This window comes from Myotis nattereri (genome assembly GCF_964212035.1).
Source record: "Myotis nattereri genome assembly, chromosome: 14".
NCBI classification, from domain to species: Eukaryota; Metazoa; Chordata; class Mammalia; order Chiroptera; family Vespertilionidae; genus Myotis; species Myotis nattereri.
The window spans coordinates 61,214,475-61,233,420 of NC_138089.1; the positions used below are offsets into that span (position 1 = coordinate 61,214,475).

The 18,946-nt window shown below is 58.7% G+C and overlaps 1 protein-coding gene across 1 annotated transcript in view; it reads left to right on the plus strand.

Moving 5' to 3' along the window:
* MAP4 (microtubule associated protein 4) overlaps nucleotides 1–18,946 on the plus strand; it is a 107,498-nt gene that overhangs the window by 84,919 nt on the left and 3,633 nt on the right. The window contains exons 9-16 of the mRNA XM_081106321.1: nucleotides 6,299–6,402; nucleotides 7,549–7,689; nucleotides 9,716–9,899; nucleotides 10,501–10,560; nucleotides 10,670–10,962; nucleotides 12,134–12,247; nucleotides 13,830–13,922; nucleotides 18,177–18,258. Coding sequence (XP_080962447.1) covers nucleotides 6,299–6,402; nucleotides 7,549–7,689; nucleotides 9,716–9,899; nucleotides 10,501–10,560; nucleotides 10,670–10,962; nucleotides 12,134–12,247; nucleotides 13,830–13,922; nucleotides 18,177–18,258 — 1,071 coding nt within the window. The remainder of the gene's footprint in view (nucleotides 1–6,298; nucleotides 6,403–7,548; nucleotides 7,690–9,715; nucleotides 9,900–10,500; nucleotides 10,561–10,669; nucleotides 10,963–12,133; nucleotides 12,248–13,829; nucleotides 13,923–18,176; nucleotides 18,259–18,946) is intronic.

The window sequence follows — 18,946 nt, forward strand, 5'->3', positions numbered from 1 at the left end:
GCATGTGAACATGAGAAGTAGCACATCTCTTCCTTTCTCTCTCTCTCATTCATCTTCCTCCTTCCTTTAAAATTTGTAAGTTGATTCAGCACCCAGCTGCTTGAGTTGAGAGGAGCAGGGGGGGAGGTGGATCTTGTCACGAATGCTGGGGACTTGCTGTGATGTCACTGCCAGCTCCGTGGATCGTGCGATCAGGCGGTGTCAGAGCGCCAGTAGCGGGGGAGGCTGTGGGAGAGACCGCGCTGCACTGGGCCTCGGACAGCCAGCTCGGTGGGGGCCAGCCTGCAGGGGGCCGGATGGACGCCTCCAAAGAAATCAGCCAAGCTGGGTTTGAGTGGCAGAGGACAGAGGGCAAACTGAATGAAATCGGGCTCCATGTCAGCATGGATGGGCAGCTGCAAGACCGGCTTGTGAACAATGCCAGCTTCCTGCAGCCGACGCAGCTCTGCTTCTTTGAGGGGAAGCTAGACAAAGAGCTGGGCACTGACGCGCAGGGCAGGGAGCATCCAGTGAGCTCGGGCCACTGTGGCCGCAGGTACGTGGTGTCAGGCTCCTGCTGTGCCTCGGAGGGGAGCCCGGGTCACCAGAAGGCAGCCGGGTTCCAGCTGGAGTCCAGGGAGGGGCCGGACAGAAACAAAGCCTCCACAGTTCAGGAGCTGGTGGCCGGGAAGGATGGGCCAGAGACCAAGTGCCAGCCAGACCTGGATCTCCCTGGGGCTGCGGACCCCCCTGGCAGGGAGCCGGAAAGCAGTGTTTGGAACCCCAGCGCTCACCCAGCGGCTGCAGGCTGGCCGGGCTCCAGGGCAGCAGCTCTGGGAAAGGAGAATGGCATCGCTCCTGGCCGTCGGGGGGCGAGCGGGGGCAGTGAGACCTCGGGGCAGCTGGAACGTGGGTCCGCAGTACCGGTGGCCATGGCCCGCCCAGCCCCCACTGCCGAGCACCCACCCACTGCCCCGCCGCCTGGCACTCTGGTGGGGGCCCCCCAGGCATGCCCGAGTGCCGGCGCTCAGGCCTGGGACCCTGACGACAAGGAGCTGGAGCGGCGGCGTTCTCCTGAGGAGGGCGCTCTGTTCGCCCGAGCCCAGCAGAAGAAGGCCGTGCGCCGGGCCCTGTCTGAGTGCGCCCACCTCGCAGTGCCCCCAGCTGCCAGCCTCGCAGACGGGTACCCCGAGCTCCCTGCCCGAGAAGAGCCCGTTCCTCCGCCCAGGACACGGGGGGCTCCTGCCGTCAGGCGCTCCATGACGGTGGCCGAGGAGCAGACAGCTGGCTGCAGACGGAACCCTGGGGAGCTGCCCGGGCTGCCCACCGAGGAGCCCCCGCCTCCCCTCTGCGCCGAAGCAGCGGCCACGAAGGAGGAAGACTCGGCCCACTTGACCCACTGGAGCAGCAGCAGCGCGGGGAGGAAGGAGCTGGGCGCTGCGGGGCTGTGTCTCCAGCGGGAGCTGGAGCGGATTCCTGAAGTGAGCAGCCAGGATGGGGGGCGAGAAGGTGTTAGTGGAGCCGGCACGGACTCAGGCCCCCACGTCTGCCAGGCAGGGGAGCAGCAGCCAGGACGGGGGGCTCCGGCCAGGGAGGAGGAAACCGAGGCCACCGCTCCCCAGAGCGCCCCATCGCTCCTGTGTGAGGAGACCCCACGTGACGGTATGTTTCTAAATCCTCCTCCATGGGAACAAGCAGGCAGCGAGGAAGGACCCAGTGACAGGCGGCGGGAGCGTGCGGCAGCCTGTCTCAGCCTGGGAAGCGAGTTCCCTGCCATGGGGAGGTCCGAGGAGTGAACAGTGATGGGGCTGGGCCAGCCTGCGTGTCTGCTGGCAGCACAGTTCGTGGGGGCTGAGGAGGTGGGTGGGGGTGGGGGGGGTGTTAGAGGGCGGTGGGCATAAGCAATAGAGCCTTCCTCGGCCTCCTGTCACCTCCCCGCCCACCCCGCCCAGCTCCCTGTCCGGCCACGCAGTCACCGCTGACCGCTGACCGGCTTCCTGGCTGAGGCCTGCCTGTGCCGGGGGTGCCCCGGGGCTGTCAGCACGGCCTGGGGGGGCTGCTTCCCGTTTGACTTTTGTTCCAGCTGAAGAGCCTTTTAAAGCTGCTGTTTCATGTCCTTTCCTATTCCTCACGGTTGACCATCTTGCTTCTGGTTCTCTCTTTCCGTGTGCGGGTTGGGAGGATTGTGGGGGGAGAAGAGAGGAGACTTCGCTTAATACGCGCTGAGTCTGCGGTCTCGGGGCTGCCTCCTGTGTCTTTCTTCCTGCGCCGCCCCCCTCCCCCCCCCCCCCCCCCGTCTCCTTGGGGGTCTGAGAAAGCTGTTTCCCGAGTCCAGTTTGCGCCTTCACAAGCGTGCTGGCTGGTGGGGATTTAATGGGTTTTGTTCGTAAAAATTGCCTCTTCTCCTAGGAACTGTTTTTTCTAATATTTATCTCAGGACGTTTTTAATGAAAGATTTTACTCTTTTTCTCTTACAAGCAGATGTGTTGTTTTCTAGGGAGGGGGTATTGGAGCTGGACCTTTAAGACTGACAGGTGGCTTCTTTCTAACGGAGACAGACAAGGAGCGCCCTGTGTCCCCGATGGGGTCTGACTCCAGGCTGGCCAGTCTGCAGGTGTCCTGCCCGGGGCTGGCTTCTGCTTGTGGCAGAAACATCTCTCGTGGCCTGGGTTCTGTCTCTTTTCACTGATCCCCAAGTGCCCAGTTTGGTGCCAGAGGCCTTGTCGGTGGTGATGCATGAAGGTTTTTGTTTGTTTCAGAACAAGTTCATCCGAGTTCACGCTCACTGAGGTTCATGCTGATAGAAAATGTTAAATGGCTGGCACACCTCACTGATCCATTCACCTGATAGATGTTTGCTGCCCCTGCCAGGTGCGGTGTGAAGACAAATGCAGTCAGCGTGCCTGCCATGGGCCAGCATCCGCACTGTCCAGGGGCTGGTGGTGTCCTACCCACCAGCAGCTGGTGGCCTAGTGTCGATGGGCGTGCTGGTGAGAGGGCTGTAAATCGTGGACAGTTTGGAAAAGGTGGCCTTGGACCCGAGGATCTGACAACGGGGAGGAAAGCTCCCAGGCAGATGAGGCATGCGGCCCAGACAGCACGCTTCAGCGAGAAGGGCAAGGGCGAGTGTCTGTGGGGCAGTCTCCTGAGAACCACTCGATTGCAAAGGATGCTGCACACTCAGGGGAGCTCGCATGTTCGGAACGTTCTGGACAGGCCGGGAGAGTCCGACTGGAAGAGCAGCCAGCTGCAGCCACGTGTCTCCGGACCTGCGCTTCCCCTCATACGTCTCCATTCCTTTCACTTCTAGAAACTGCCATCTCTTACTTCTTGCTTTCTTTGTGACTCAGTCTGTACAGGACATTGGGTCGGCCTAGTTGGGTTCTGGGTCCCGCTCTATGCTACCTTAAGTCTCAGGGACCCAAGGTTACTTAATAGAAGTTTTCTTTCTTTTAGAGAAAGAGCGCATACATGTACCTTATTGGCTCAGCTTGGTCCACATAGCTGTTTGCCAGATGCCACAGGCTTATTCACCAGCTTCGCCATTCAGACCTGTCACTTCACCTGGAGAAAGGTGCGGGCTAAGCACAGAGGCTAGAGCCACCTGCGTCATGGCAGAAGTCGTGAGGGGGGAATCTGGAAAGCGGTTTGGAACCCAGGTTTCAAATGCCTCCTCGGGTGCTCCGGGTTCTCTTGTGTTTAAAACACTGATGATTGCCTGTGGCAGTAAATTAAGACTCACCTCAGTCGATACAATGCTGGAGACAGAAGATTGACTGGAGGCAAAAAAAATCCTGTTATGACCATTAAATTCAGAGAGTAGTAGCAGGTGCAATACCAGCATCACGACAGGAAAGGCAGCAGAGGTGGGGTCACCTGGACTGGAACACTGGGTGATGTGTAAGACGTGTGTGTGTGTGTGTGTGTGTGTGTGTGAGTGTGTGTGTGAGAGAGAGAGAGAGAGAGAGAGAGAGAGAGAGAGAGAGAGAGAAGAGAGAGAGAGAGGTGTTTTGGACCCTGGGTTCATCAGCAGGTGGTAATGGGAAGATCCAGCAGAGGGAGCAGTTAATGATTCTGTGTCACTTTTTTTTAACTGGGGATGTAGAGGGAGTGGTCGCTAACAGCTGCAAAGGACGCGGGTCGTGGCAAGAAGCACCGACTGGGAGGGACACCTTGTGCTGTGCGTGGCTCACATGTCTTGCATTGGGTGACGCTCACTGTGCAGGTTGAGGCGCTGCACGTTTGTCACGGGCAGTGAGCCTGTGTGTTCACTGACGATCCTGGGCCCCTGAGGACGCTCCGTGGTCAGGGCTGGGGCAGAAGGGACACGTGGAGTAAGGCTCCAGCTCTGCTGTGCAAGGCATTGCTGCCCACCTGGCATGACGTTGTTGTTCTTTCTTCGATATGTTGTTATTGATTTCAGAGAGGAAGGGAGAGGGAGAGAGAGAAACATCCATGAGAGAGAATCATTGATCGGCTGTTCCCTGCAGGCTCCACACTGGGGATCGAGCCCACAACCCAGGCGTGTGCCCTGACCGGGAATCAAACTGACCTGGTTCCTAGGTCGACACTGAGCCTCACTGGCCGGGCCCAAAGATTTTAAAAATCACATACAAGTGTATTCGTAATAGAAATGTGTTTTCTCCCATTCTCTTCTAGACAAATGGTTTTATGTTATGCATTCTGTTCTGTGCCTGGCTTTTTTCTTTCTTTCCTTTTTTTCACTTAGAGATATTTCTATATCAGTCACAAAAGAGTTTTTTGGTGCTTTTTCAGATTCTGAGTTTGCATTGATATAATCAGTTTATTATGAATGTATGTCTGGATTGTTTCAGGCCTTTGCTTTTCATAACAGTGCTCTGGTAAAAGACCACAATGTTGGCCCTGGCCGGTTTGGCTCAGTGGATAGAGCGTTAGCCTGTGGACTGAAGGATTCTGGGTTCAGTTCCTGTCCAGGGCATGTACCTCGGTTGCTGGCTCTACCCCTGGCCCTGGTCGGAGGTAATCAATCGATGTCTCTCTCTCACATCAATGTTTCTCTCTCCCTCGGTCTCTCCTCCCTTCCTCTCTCTCTAAAAATCAGTGGAAAAATATGCTTGGGTGAGGATGAACAAACAAAAGACCATGATGTTTGCTATTTTGCAGGCGTATGACTGCATCGCTAAGATGCACATTTTTCGAAGTTAGATTTCTGGATTAGAATGTATCTGCACTTGCCATTTTCAAAGATACTGCGGGAATGCCCTGCAGATGAGTTCCATCTCATACACGTCCCAGCAGGGCATGTCCTCAAACTGTCCCCAACAGTTACTTTTTCATCTCAGAACTTTTGATAATGTGTTAGTAAAAGTAGCATATCTGGGTCATTTTAATTTTCATTTTTCTTAAAGACTGGACATAGTTTCTTACTTTCAAACGTGATTTGTATTTCTATAAACTGTGTTCATATTCTTTGGCCATCTTTCTACTGGGTTGTTGGTCTTTATAGGAGGAGTTGACATAATAATTTCTTGGTCTTTGATGTGAAGTTCACATGGTGTTTTTCCCTATTTATCACTTGCCTTTTGACTTTTTGTTATTTTGGCCTCATTGAAGGTTTTTTATTTTCTGTGGTCGAAGTTACTTTTGTGGCTTCTGAATTCTGTGGCAATTAGAACGGTGTTCCCTGTGCCCAGGCGAAATGCAGGGGCCTGCTAGTGCTTTCGGGGGGCCCTGTTGAAATCTGGAGGAGCCGCCGCAGTGCAGTGGGGCTGCGGGCAGAGCCCAGGGCTGGAGACTGTTTCTGGCCGGGTCCGGTTTCCCGGGTCTCCTGCCTCATCGGGAATCTGGGTCACTGCCGGAATCAGATCGCGGTCAGCTCACATCCTCTGCACAGTGCTTCCCAGGGAGAGGAAGTCAGAGGAGGACACGCATGATCTCCTGGCACGCAGCCCATCTGTGCAGCCTTTATTCCGGCAGATACACGAGGAGCCGAGGGCTTGTCCTGTGCGCTCCGGGAGTTGGTGGTTGGGCGACAGAACCCTGTGCCTATCTGTCTCCAGGGAAGCAAAGCCAAGCTTGAGGGCCATTTCCTTCCCTTGATCATTTGTGCAAATCCCACTCAGGTTGCCTCCCCACAGGGACAGGCTGGCCGGATCTCTGGAATCTGAACTCCTCCGTCACCAGGAGGGGAACGTGGGAGTCTTGTCCACATTTCAGCGGCACAGCCCTGCGGGCTTTCTTCAGAGCGAAGTGCTAGTTCGTTGTCTGTCTCTGCGAAGGCTCGCATTTTTGAAATGGGTGTGAGAACCATTTGTTCAACATGACTTCCTCCCCTCAGGAACAGCCAAGCCAGAAGGGCCAGCTGCTGCCAGCGTGACCGGAAATGACATCACTGCCCCTCCAAACAAGGAGCTCCCACCAAGCCCCGAGAAGAAAGCCAAGGTAGTTGCCGGAATGGTGGGTTATCTTTGACTGCTGTCATTTTGTTGACGGTACCTTCAGCTATTATTGCTTGAATCGTGAGTGAAATTTCTTTTTTCTGAGGTGTTGTTAGTCTTTTCTCAAATTTGGATATGCTTAATATTATGGTAAGATTATGGTAATATTCCCATTTTACCATAATGGCCTAACTCAGACCTTAATATCGCTGCCTTTGACCCTATTGTCTTGAGTATCTGTGGAAATGTTCTGTAGAGGTTGTTTCTGCTTCTCAACAACAGCAAAAGGAATTGCAGAACTCTTTTTAAATAGTCTAGCCCCAGCCGGTTTGCCTCAGAGGATAGAAAGTCGGCCCACAGACTGTAGGGTCCCAGGTTTGATTCCGGTCAAGGGCACATACCTTGGTTGTAGGCTCGACCCCGGCCCTGGTCAGGGTGCGTGCAGGAGGCAACCAATTGATGTGTCTCCCTCACATTGATATTTCTCTATCTCTCACCTCCCTTTCACCCTCTCTAAAAATCAATGGAAAAATATCTTCGGGTGAGGCTTAACCAAAAAAAGAAAAGAAATAGATCCTAAAATCTGCATTCATGAAAGGGAACACAAATTTTTAAGGTGAATCATAGCTTCAGAAACTAATTGGTTCTAATCGCAAAGTTCAAAATGCACACTTTCGTGTGGTCTTAAGCAGGAAGCCGATGTTGCCTCATCGAGGTGCAGGTAATGGTAACGTAGTCCCTGCTGGTACTTTTCCGTGGAGTTGTCATGGCCAGCAGGAGTTAGTTAATTGTTGAAAGCTACCACTGAATTTACATCGCAGCTGTCCAACTGCTAGAGTTTGTGGCCGGTCACTAAGAAACAGTGCCCAGTTTCTTCTCTGTCCTGGAGCCTTTCTGCTCTTTACTGAACTCAGAAAAAAGGAATGCTGATTTTCAGTTGCAGCTCCTCATTGCTTATCATTTTGCTTTGAATTGTGCAATTTATACTTTTTTTACATTTTGTTTTTATTCTTGTCTGTGTGTTTGATGTTGGCCTGTTTAAAAAAAACCAAAACACCAACAAATCAACTTAAAGCCTTTGGCCACAACTCATCCTGCAAAGACTTCAGCATCGAAAGCCAAAACACAGTCCACTTCTCTCCCTAAGCAGCCAGCGCCCACCTCCTGCGGCGGGCCGCCTAAAAAGCCCATGAGCCCCGCCTCGGGCTCCGGGCCCGCGGCCCCCCCCAAACGCCCCGCGGCCCCCACCGCCAGGCCAGCCGCCTCCCCTGCCAAGGACGCCAGGCCCAAGGTAAGTGTCGCCTGAGCTCTGCTCAGGGCAGGCTTCCGCCGCCCCACCGGGGTCAGCTGGGGGACCGGGGCCCTGCGGCAGCTCCCCCACCTGAAGGCCTTGTGCTCGGTGCCTTTCCCCGCCTGTGGAGGCCGTGTTCCATCGGCTTTGGTTTCTCCTCCTCTCGCCCAGCTCCCCGGACTCTTCCCTGTTCACACACTCGTAACCAGGTTCCCCTCTCCTTCCCACCTCCTGTCAGATTCCCAGCCGGTTCCCTTTGTCCTTCCCTTTCCTCCCCCTGCGGAAGCCAACTGACCCTCTCCCTGTGGTAAGTCCTTGCCACTCGCCCTAGCAGGCCCCGCCGCCCGGGGTGACTGTCTCGCTTCGGGCATTAGGCCACCTCTCACCGGGCTGCGTGCGAGGCTTTTCCGTTTCCCAGGTCACCCACACACGGTCGCCCAGAAAATGGTCAGTTTGGAACAGCATTCGCTTCACAGAGTTCCTCTAGGGCAGCGGTTCTCAACCTTCCTAACGCCGTGACCCTTTCATACAGTTCCTCATGTTGTGGTGACCCCCAACCATAACATTATTTTCGTTGCTACTTCATCACTGTAATTTTGCTGCTGTTACGAATCATAATGTAAATACCTGATATGCAGGATGTATTTTCATTGTTACAGATTAAACATAATTAAAGCATAGTGATTCATCACAAAAACAATATGTAATTATATCTGTGTTTCCCGATGGTCTTAGGCGACCCCTGTGAAAGGGTCGTTCGACCCCCAGGTTGAGAACCGCTGCTCCAGGAGGAGGGGTGGGAGTCTGTCTGCCTCCAGCTCATGTTACGTGAGAAGGGCCTGGAGATCAGCTTGATGTCCTTTCGAGTCATCCTGGGAAATAGCATCCATGTTGGTGTCTAAGTGCCTGAGTCTAATCTTGTAAAGAAAACTGGTGGAACCTAAGAATTGTGATCCAGGTTGGAATCCTGGCCAAGAAACCAAGAAATCCTCTCATAGACAAGGGATGATAAGGTTTCCGCAGTGAAGCTCTCTGGTCCTCACTTACCCAGTTGACTGCTTTTCTTGATTTTTAGAAAACAATTCCTACTAATTAGAGGAAAGAGGGAGTTTCTCTCGGAGCTAAAGGTCTGGGCCCACTGGGCCTGTGGCTTGGCTTCCTCTCCTGAGTAACATGGTACACAGTGCACTCGCCCTGTTCCTGGGGAGCCAGGCTGCACTGGCTCCTTCACTTCCTTGCTCGTGACACCGTGCCCAGGCTCCAGGGACCAGCGACCGGGCGCCTGTGCACTGAGACCACTCTGCCTTCAGTCCAGCTGGGACACCTGTGCTGCTCATCCCCCGCTGGTCACCTCGGCCCAGACGCCCGCCCTCTGGTCCCGCCCTCCCCTTTCTCTGAGCTGCCCTGGGATCCTCTGTCCCGGCCTCCTGTGTGCAGACAGGAGCCGAGCCCAGAGAGGCTCGGGGATCTGCCCAAGAACACGCTGAGCTGGGGGCAGACGGGGCCGGTGTTCTCCCCTCTACAGCCCTGGCCTGTTCAGCACCCACCAGGCACATCTAAGCCAAAAGAATGTGACTTTGCCTGGATATCTTTTTTTTTCATGTTTATTGTTGGAAGTATTACATAGGCCCTCCTTTTGGACCGGACATCATTTAAAATGTTTGTTCTGTTTATGTATTTGTTCATCGTTGGCCAAGCATTTAATCCACTCGCTACATCAACACTTAATGCGGTCGAGCCTGAGGCACGTGTGTGAGGGGTACTCTCAGGGCCATTCATTCTCAGCGGGTCAGGGTGGCTGGAGGTCGTGCGCTCACTGTTCCTTGACCCCATCACCCAGCACCCTAAGGGCCAGTGTGTCCGTTCCCTGGAGGACTGGGGTCCTGGCACCAGACGTATTTCCTGTCAGTAGCTGCCAGGCCCACAGGCCCTGTGTTCTGGTTGTGCATCTGTGGAGCCCCCTTTGGCAGGACTTGCTGGGGCTGTTGCTGACGTGCAGCTCTTATTCCCACTTTCCCGCTGTCAGCCTGTTGCAGAGACAAAGGTTCCTGAGAAGAAGGCCACGCCGTCCAAGCCAGCCTCTGCCCCGGCCTCCAGGCCCGGCTCCAGGAGCACCCAGGCCGCTCCAAAGGCCCCCGCGGCCGCCTCTGTTGCCTCGACTGGGCCGAGCAGCAGGAGCGCCCCCACGCCCCTACCCAGGAGGCCTGCTGGTGAGTATGGTCCCCCTCTCCCTGCGGGGACCCATGGGGAGAAGAGGGGGGATGTGACTGGGCCCCAGCTATAGCTCGGCCAGCACCACGTGAGCTGTGCAGGTCTGTCAGGCCTGGACGGGTGTGTTGGCAAGTGGCAGCCTTGGTCTCCATGGGAGGGTAGCAGGCAGGTACACTGGGGAAAACCGTGAGTGGAGAGGACTGTCCTGGACTATCGGGAGACTTCACTGTTCCTTCCCGGTGTCTCATGGCGCCAGCACAGTGCAGCCTCCATGCCCACCAGCACCATGGGCCTCCATGGCAAGAATTAGGCCATTCCGCTCCATAGGCGCATGCTGGTCGCCTGTTTCTAAGGCGCGTGGAAGGCGTTGTCAAGACCAGGAAAGAAGGAGACCAGATGCCGGCCCTTGTGCCCTGCAGCGGGCGTGGCTTCACGCGGTTGCCTAATACACTGCCCTCCCCAGAGGCCATCTCAGCCCCTGGCTCAGCAGACCTTCAGTAACTGTTGAATGAATGAATGAATGAATGAACCTCAGGATTGGACGTGCCATTCAGTAGGTCCGTTTATTAAAGTTGTATTGAGAGGTGTATGTCTGTGCAGGCACCAAGACGGAGGGAAAGCCTGCAGACGCCAAGAAGACAGTTACGAAGTCTGCACCAGGTAAGGCCCCGCCCCACTTGGGGCCCTGACTTCAGCCCCCACGTCTGCCGCGGCTTTAAGGCTCCTGTAGGCGCTCCCCTGAACCCTGGTCTCACTCCTACCTTCACAGCTGACTTGAGTCGCGCAAAGAGCACCTCCAGCAGTACCGCGAGGAAGACCGCCGCCGGCCCTGGGCCGGGCTCGCCAGCCGGTGCGGCTCCCGGTCGCGTCAAGCCCACCCCCGTGTCTCCCCGGGCCTCTGGGACTCTTGCCGTGGACAAGAAGCCCACGTCGGCCAGGCCCAGCTCCTTGGCCCCCAGACTGAGCCGCCCAGCGACCAGCGCTTCCACGCCTGATCTGAAGAACGTCCGCGCCAAGGTCGGCTCCACGGAGAACATCAGGCACCAGCCTGGAGGAGGCCGGGTGGGTCCCGGGACGCGGGTCCTCCACATGCTGGCCCGGCTGCTGTCCCGCCACATCCCGCGCTGGTCCCCACGCCTGTCCTCACCGCAGCCCGGGCACCAGAGAGCGGCCAGCAGGGCCTGGGCTTGGAGCTGGGAGGGGTGGGCCGAGTGCTGCGCCCTGACTAGAATCGGGCTCCTGTTCTGTGTGGGGGTTTAGACTTACAGTTTCGTTTGGAGACAAAAGGTTCTACTTTACAACATGAGCAGAGGAGACTCTGGGACTGCAGGGGAAAGACGGGACGCGACTGGTTTGTCGTGGGTCTCGCCTGCCCTGTGAGCAGCAGGAGTGTCTGTGGAGGGTGGGGGTCCTGGTGGCCGTGGCTGCCCCACGAAGGAGCTGCTGTGGAGTGGAGTGATGGAGCAGGCCCGCGGGCCTTTCCGTTTGCGTCCGTCCTGGCCTTACTTGTTAACTGTTAGCAACCAGGGCGACTTGGTGTGTGAAAAGGTGGTGGCAGGAGTCCACTGCCCGGTCCCTGAGTGCAGCCTTGTCACCGCCATCACCTCCAGCCCTTCTCCGCCACCACCACTGAGGGCAGGACACTGACCCGCTTCAATCCCGAGCTGTTAGAAAATTGAAGCGGGCCCAAAGTGAGGCAGAACCTGCTGCCGCGGGGAGAGCCTCCCGCAGAGGATTGGCCTGGGGTGAGGGCCTCGGCCGGCTCTGGCAGCCCCACCAGGCCTCCCGTCCCGCACACCCCTTACGCTCTCCGCGCAGCATCGTGGGGGGCGCTGAGGTGGTTCGCTTTTCTGTCCCACACACCTGCAGGGCGTGACACACACGTCTCCGGTAGTGGCTCGCTGTGACCACAGGCGCGTGCGTGGGGCAGAGAACGTTTGGGTGGGAGGACATTGTGGTTAGAAAGCCATAGCCACGGCCACGCTCAGAGCAGAGCAGCTCACCGAGCCTCCGCCTGCCGGTCTCCGTGATGCTGGCTGCTCTGCTCGTGGCTCCAGCTTTGATCTGCAGCTCCTCCCTCTGGCTGGTCTACCTGGGAAATGGGTGTTTTTTCCCAGGAGCAAGGGGACCTGCTTCTGCCTGGCCTGGATTCGAGTCCCAGCCTTCTTTCCCTCTTGGCATTTGGGCTCTTGTCCTCTTGTTTTGAAATTGCCCTTCCTTTATCCCCGTCTAGGCCAAAGTAGAGGAAAGAACAGAGGCAGCAGCTGCAGCTCGAAAACCTGCCCCTCCCGCGGCCACTAAGCCTGCTGGGCCGGGTGCGAGTGCACAGAGGGCACCTGCGGGGAAAGTGAGTGTCCCGGGACCTGCCTCTTGCCGGTCAGCGCACAGCCACGCCCTCCTGCTGCCTCTCCTGTCCCTCCACCAGCTCCGTCCTCTCCCTGTGCCTCCTTCGTGTTTCGCATCAGAAAAAGTTTTTATCAACCCTGAGAGTTAACACTTGGGACTCATTAGTGCTTTGGGGACTATTTATTCAGCTGGATCTACAACTTTCAACCACTTCCTTCCCACTGACCTTGGTCTGACGTCCAGCTGTTACCCGCGCGCGCGCACACACACACTCAGCACCCGGTTCTTCCGCAGTGAGACCTGGCACTGGTATCTTCTGGCACCTGGAATCCCGGAGACCCTGTGCTTTAAGCTGAACTAGAAGGCCCCTCTCATAACACTGCTGGGTGTGGGGATGGCTTGGTTTGTCCTGGCTCCCCAAGTCACGTCTTAGCAGAAAGTTAGGGTGCCCGTTACAGTGGAAGCCCACCCAGCACGGTGGCGCACCAGCTGGAAGGCAGAGGCCAGCTGGCCCTGCAGGTTCTTTCCCTCTCCTCCTCCTCCTCCTCCTCCTCCTCCTCCTCCTCCTCCTCCTCCGCCGCCGCCAGGCACAGGCCCTCCTGCTGTGGAGCCGCTGCCCTGAGCTGCGCAGCCGCAGCCGGGTGGCCTCTGGCCCTGGCCGAGGGCTCCAGCCTCTAAGAACCAGGACGGCCTCAGCCCAAGGACTCTGTACATCAGGCGAGAGGAAGGCTGCACTGCGGCTCCTGGGTGACTCCTGGGGTCCCTGGTGCAGACCAGGGTTTATTGGGAAATGTTTGTAAAGAAGCAAGAAATGGCGAGGTATTTGGGTTAGTGTTGGTCAGCATGATTTCTCTACTCCATCGGCAGCTGCCTCATTTGCAAAGGGCTCCGAAGGGAAGGGAAAGGAAAGGAAGCAAGGAGGGAGGGAGCTGGCAGCTGCTCCTTGAGAAGGCTGCAGGATCGGGTGGCTGCATTCCAGGGGCAGCCGCTGGCTCGCGCTGGCCTGCAGGACAGCTTGCTGGGCCTAGGGGACTCTCCGTGCCCTGGGCTTCGTGGGGAAGCTGCTGGGCTGCGGGCCGCGCGCCCCCTGGTGTCCAGGACTGTGCACGGCCCGCCCAGCGCTGGTGTCTCAGATCTGTGCCCCGGAGCCCACTGCCCAGTGCTTCTCCCAGCGGCCGCCTCCCCAGTGGCTCTGCTGCAGCCGCTCCAGGCCCCAGGCTGAAGGGAAGTCCCATCCCTGGGGAGGGACTGGCCCAGATGAGCCCCAGGACATGCCCCCCAGACCTCAGGGAGGGAGCAGGCAGGGGCGGCCGTGTGCAGGGAACCACAGCCCAGCCCCCACCGAGCAGTGGTAGCGCCAAGTCGCACTTCACCAAACATCTGCTCTGTCCTAGTGTTGACTGTCCGTCCTCACCCCTTTTCCTGCTCCTTCCGGCTCTGCTTCCACAGCTGTTCTGCCGCAGGTGGGGGCGGAGGTTTAACCCACTCTCTGTTGGCCATGTGATTGCGTGTGGACTCACTGCCGCCCTGTGTCATAACCAGCCCTCTCCCTCTGTGTTGTTTCTCTGTCTCTAACACTCCAGGTCCAGATAGTCTCCAAAAAATTGAACTACAGCCATGTTCAGTCCAAGTGTGGTTCCAAGGACAATATTAAGCATGTCCCTGGAGGCGGTAATGTAAGTATCAGCCTGGACACTCGGGCCTCGGCCGCCGTGGGGCACACCGGGAGGAGCCCCCCCCCCCACCTGTGCCATGGGCGCCCAGCCTGGCCAGCGCCGCCTCAGGAAGCAGCTAGCAAGTGGGGCTGGGGGGCCAACCCCCCTGGCGCCACGCCCTCAGCCTCTCCTCAGCCCTGGGTGGGCGCCTTGCTGCTCCTCCAGCTGCACCAGAGGCCTGGCCGGGCAGGGGCCGCTCCTAGGGATCCACCTGCCTCCCCTGCCCGGAGCCAGAGGAGGTGCCGGTCCTCCAGGCCCAGCCCGTCCTTGCTGTAGGGCAGGGCGTCCGTCCGCCAGCTCCCCGCCCTCCCCCTCCTCCTCCTCCCCCTCCCCCTCCTCCTCCTCCTCCTCCTCCTCCTCCTCTCTCTCCTCCTCCTCCTCCTCCTCCTCCTCCTCCTCCTCCTCCTCCTCCTCCTCTCTCCTCCTCCTCCTCCTCCTCCTCCTCCTCCCCCTCCCCCTCCTCCTCCTCCTCCTCCTCCTCCTCCTCCTCCTCCTCCTCCTCTCTCCTCCTCCTCCTCCTCCTCCTCCTCCTCCCCCTCCTCCTCCTCCTCCTCCTCCTCCTCCTCCTCCTCTCTCCTCTCTCCTTTCTCCTCCTTCCCCCACGTATTCCTTTCCTAGTTCTTTCCTTTTTCAGTCCCTTTTCCTCCTCTTTCTGTCCCTTTCCCTGTTCCACCCAGACATCCTTTCTGTCGCGCTGCTCAGCCGGGGCCTGTGCTGGGGAGTCGGGGAGCAGTGTCTGTCGGTCGTGTGTGAAGAGCGCCTGTGTGTTTGCCCTGTGTCCCTGCGACAGCGCAGGCAGCGGGACTCTGAGCTGGGGGGGCGCTGGGGGGAGGTCATGGGCAGCCCTGCCCTTCCTGCTCTTCCACCAGCTTCAGTCCTGCCCCCAAGAGAGCCGTCCAGCCTCGTCCCTGGGCTCCTCACTGTCCCACCGGACTGAGTCTGCCTGCTCGCTTTTGCTTTCCAGGCTCCGTGCCCTGCCCCGGGGGCCCTGCCCTCCTGCCCGGGACCTGCAGGCACCCTTGCGGGCAGCTGTCGGGAGGAGGGCAGCCGATTGTGCCCCTTCTGGCCCCACAGCCCCCTGTGGTACCTCCTTCCACGCCCTCCCCCCCGTGGGGCCTCGCCGTGTGGGCAGGAGCCATGGCTTTGCTTCAGGTGGGGGTGGGGGTAGTTGGCCAGACCTTAGCCAACCTGGTGTGGGATCAGCTGAAGTGGGCGCCACCTACTTTTTTTTCCTTTGTAAATATATTTTATTGATTTCAGAGGGGAAGGGAGAGGTAGAAACATCAATGATGAGAATCATGATCAGCTGCCTCCTGCACGCCCCCAGCTGGGGATCGAGCCTGTAACCCGGGCATGTGCCCTTGCCTGGGATCAATCCTGGGATCCTCCAGTCCACAGGCTGAGGCTCTGTCCACTGAGCCATACCATCCAGGGCCGTGGGCGACACTCTAAGGTCTGGCCCTCACTTTTCCTCTCAGCCTTGGGCCTGATGAAAACAGGGCGAGCAGGGTTTCAGAGGGAACTGGGGTGGGTGTGTGTGTGTGTCACACACAAATGCACTGTGTATGTTGTGCGGTGTGTGTACGAGCTCTGGAAATCATCGCTGTTTGCCTGTCACCTGCTGTGCTCTTCACGCTCCGACACTGGCCTCAGCAGCCTTTCCGGGGTGTCCCTGTGTGAAGCACCTCCATGTGGGGAGCATCTGTCAGCAGCAGGGCCCCCAGATCCTTCCCGAGAGCTCTTTCCAGGGGGACCCTGAGGGTGAGCATCGGGCTGAGGTGCTCTCGCCCCTCCTCCCGCCCTCGGGGAAGCCAGCAGGTCAGCATGTGGCTCCCCAAGGGCAGGCCCCTGTAGAGGTGCGGGAGTTCTCACGGGGCGGGGCTAGGGGCGGGACTGGCTCCACTACCACCCCCCACAGACACACACACACCCACCCCTGGGGCAGAGCCAGGGGGGCGTGGGGCGGGAACTTAGCAGCTACTTTTGTGGGTGATCCCAGCTTTAAACTTTGCGGCCGTTTTAATCCCATTTCACCCTCCGAGGAGGGGATGCCTGTTCCTAGACCTGACGCAGGGTCACTTCAGTAGCAGCGCTGACATCCGCGCTGGGCCCGGGCGTCCCCCCAGGGTGACAGCACGGCGACAGCCAGGTCCTGTGTGAGAACACGGCTGTTGGGCTCCACCGGGGGACCTCTGGGCCGCGGAAGCTGCACGTGGAGGGAGGAGAGGAGCCAGGAGGGCGGGGCTGGCGGGTCCTCCACGTCTCGGAGGCAGCGGAGCTTTAACCTCTCCCCGTAGACGTTTCCGAATACACACAAAAGTCACCAAATAGGAAGTGAGCCGGGCTGGCCGTGCCTGCGCCAGCTTCCTTTGTGGCCGGTCTCCATTATTCTGGGCCGGGCTTCGGTAAGGCGCCCGTGTGCGAACCTCCCGTGTGTGACTGGAAGAGAAGCAGCCTGCCAGGTCCGTGTAGGGGACACACACACACACACACACACACACACACCCCCGTGAGCGGGTCTGCGTCTGCATCGGGCCGGCCGCGCTGTGACGATCCGGACGCCGTGTCGCAGGCGTGGTTCCGCGTTCCTGCGGCTGGTGAGCGCGCCAGCGGCCGTCCTGGAGTCCGGGCTCCGCTGATGGGGCTCCTTTACGCTCCCATTTTCTTGATGTCGATTCAGGTTTACATTTTGTTACTGTTGCTGTTCATCCTCACCCAAGGATATGTTTCCATGGAGTTTTAGAGAGAGTGGGTGGAAAGGAGGGAGGGAAGAGAGAGAGAGACACATTGATTGGTTGCCTCCCACACATGCCCTGACGGGCTGGGGATTGAACAAACCCAGGTCTGTGCCCTTGACCGGGAGTCAAACCCTTTGGTGCGCAGGCCGGCACTGTAGCCACCGACCCACCAGCCAGGGCTCTGCCGCCTGCGGGAACCCTTCCACAGGCCGTGTGGGTTCAGGAAGCATATTGTGTCCTGTTTTTCTGGTCTTTTCTCTCGTGATGTCAGCGACTGATGCCCAACACTAAACCCCTGAGTGCATAGTTACTGGCTGGGATATAGCTGTCAAGCGAAGGCACAAGGTGAAGAAGTGGAGGGTTCGAGGGCAGACCCGTCGAGGAACCTGTGGGCTCCACGCTTGGGTGAGCACCCGGCGGGCGGGTGCCTGGGGACGCACCTTCGGCTGAGCGTCCACTTCCCGCTGGTCCCGTTCCGGGAGCCGTGCAGCCTGTGGCCAAATGAGACAGAGCGGGCGCTGGTGGTGATGGCGGGAGGTGCTGCCCGGAGGCCACGTGGAGAAGGCAGCCTCTGGGGGCGGGGCTCGGGATTCGGGGCAGCAGGGGGCTCTAGAAGTGAGGGTGGGCTCAGGCAGGCAGCCTCCATGCTTCCAAATCCAGTCTGTGTGGGAAGATAATCACTACAGGTTCTCGGGGCTTAAAAAGGCCTCTTCTCTCCGCTAAAGGGAAGTGTGTGAAAGGGTCTGTGAATGGAAGAGGGGGGCTCAGGCTGCTGGTGTGGGAGTTACTCGGTGCCAGGCCCGGCTGTGGGCGGGGACCTTCCCCTGGGAGACCCTGGTTCCTGACACCAGGAAGACAAGGCCAGGAGGTGGGAGGCCGCGGCTGGCAGCTCTGAGGCCCCGTGCGGAGGCGGTGGGTGTGTGGAGAGCCAGGCTCTTCCGCAGAAGCAGGGGCAGCTGGGGTCCTGCGGGGGGGCTCTGTCCATGGAGGTTCTTGCCCTGGTGCTTCTGCACTCCTGCGCGGCCGGTCCCAGGAGAGTCTGTTGGCCTCTCACCCCATATGTATGTTGATGGTAGAAACTGTGCTGTCAGCCCGCAGGGGGAGATGCATGGAAAAGAACTGGAAGGAAACAGGCCAGAACCTCTGGGCAAGGAGTAGATGGGCCGGGTTCGAGGTAGAGCGGGGTGGCGGGGGGGGGTGGGGGGGAGGGGTTCAAGAGAGTGGGATCCAGAAAAAGGGGAGGAAAGCTGTCTGGCGGTTGCCTGGAGAGGGCGGAGATGCGCGTGGAAACGTGTTCGGTCTGGCTGCACGCAGGGAGCGCTTCTGGAAGGTGACCCTGACCTTGAACAGACTAAGCTAGGAGCTCGGGAGGGAGAGAAGACGCTTGAACTTGGATGCAAGGATTTTAAAGGGAGTGGCCTTGGCCTGGCATGTTCTCCCTCTGAGGCAATGTCTGTGTTTGTCGTTTTCTTCTCAGGTTCAGATTCAGAGCAAGAAGGTGGACATCTCCAAGGTCTCCTCCAAGTGTGGGTCCAAGGCCAACATCAAGCACAAGCCGGGTGAGTCCCTCCCGGCCCTGTGTGCGCGGCCAGCGGGGGTCACCCTCTGGGCCATGGCACAGGGGTCCTGGCCCTCGGGGAGCGGGAGGAGCGGCCGAGTAGAGGCTGCGTTTGCAGGGGCCTCGTCTGGAGGACGCTCTGTGTGTGAGGTGCCGCTGACCGGGACCGGGGAGGGCGTCCCGGGCTCCGGGGTGGGCCCCCAGCGGCACGGCGCCAGCCCCGCTCTGGGAGGTCCCGCTGCAGCGGCGGGCACACCGGGTGGCAGCTGCGGCCTTGGGCCAGTCACGTGGCCGGCTTAGGTGATGGCCAGGAGCTCCCTTCCCTCTCGTCCGTGGTAGAACAATTCCATTTACAACGATGGAGATGGCTCAGCCCCAACCAACTCTCCTTCCCCTCCTCCATCTGGAACCCTCTGGGGAGACCCCCCCCAAGGGCCCCCTCGGCTGGAGGTCAGCTTTGCGGGAGGCGGGGGCTGGGCACGGAGGACCCTGGCCATGTGGGAAGCACCGGGTCAGTGTGTGACGTGAGCTGAGAGGAAAGCCACCTTCCTAGGCTTCCAGGCCGTGGGGTGGGCTGACCCTTGACCCTGTGACCCCCTGGGGCCCCTGCCAGCTTAAGGGCTCGGGATCCTGGTGCTGGCCCCGCCTTTTCTCAACTCACACACCCCAGGCCGGTGGCCCCTTTCTTG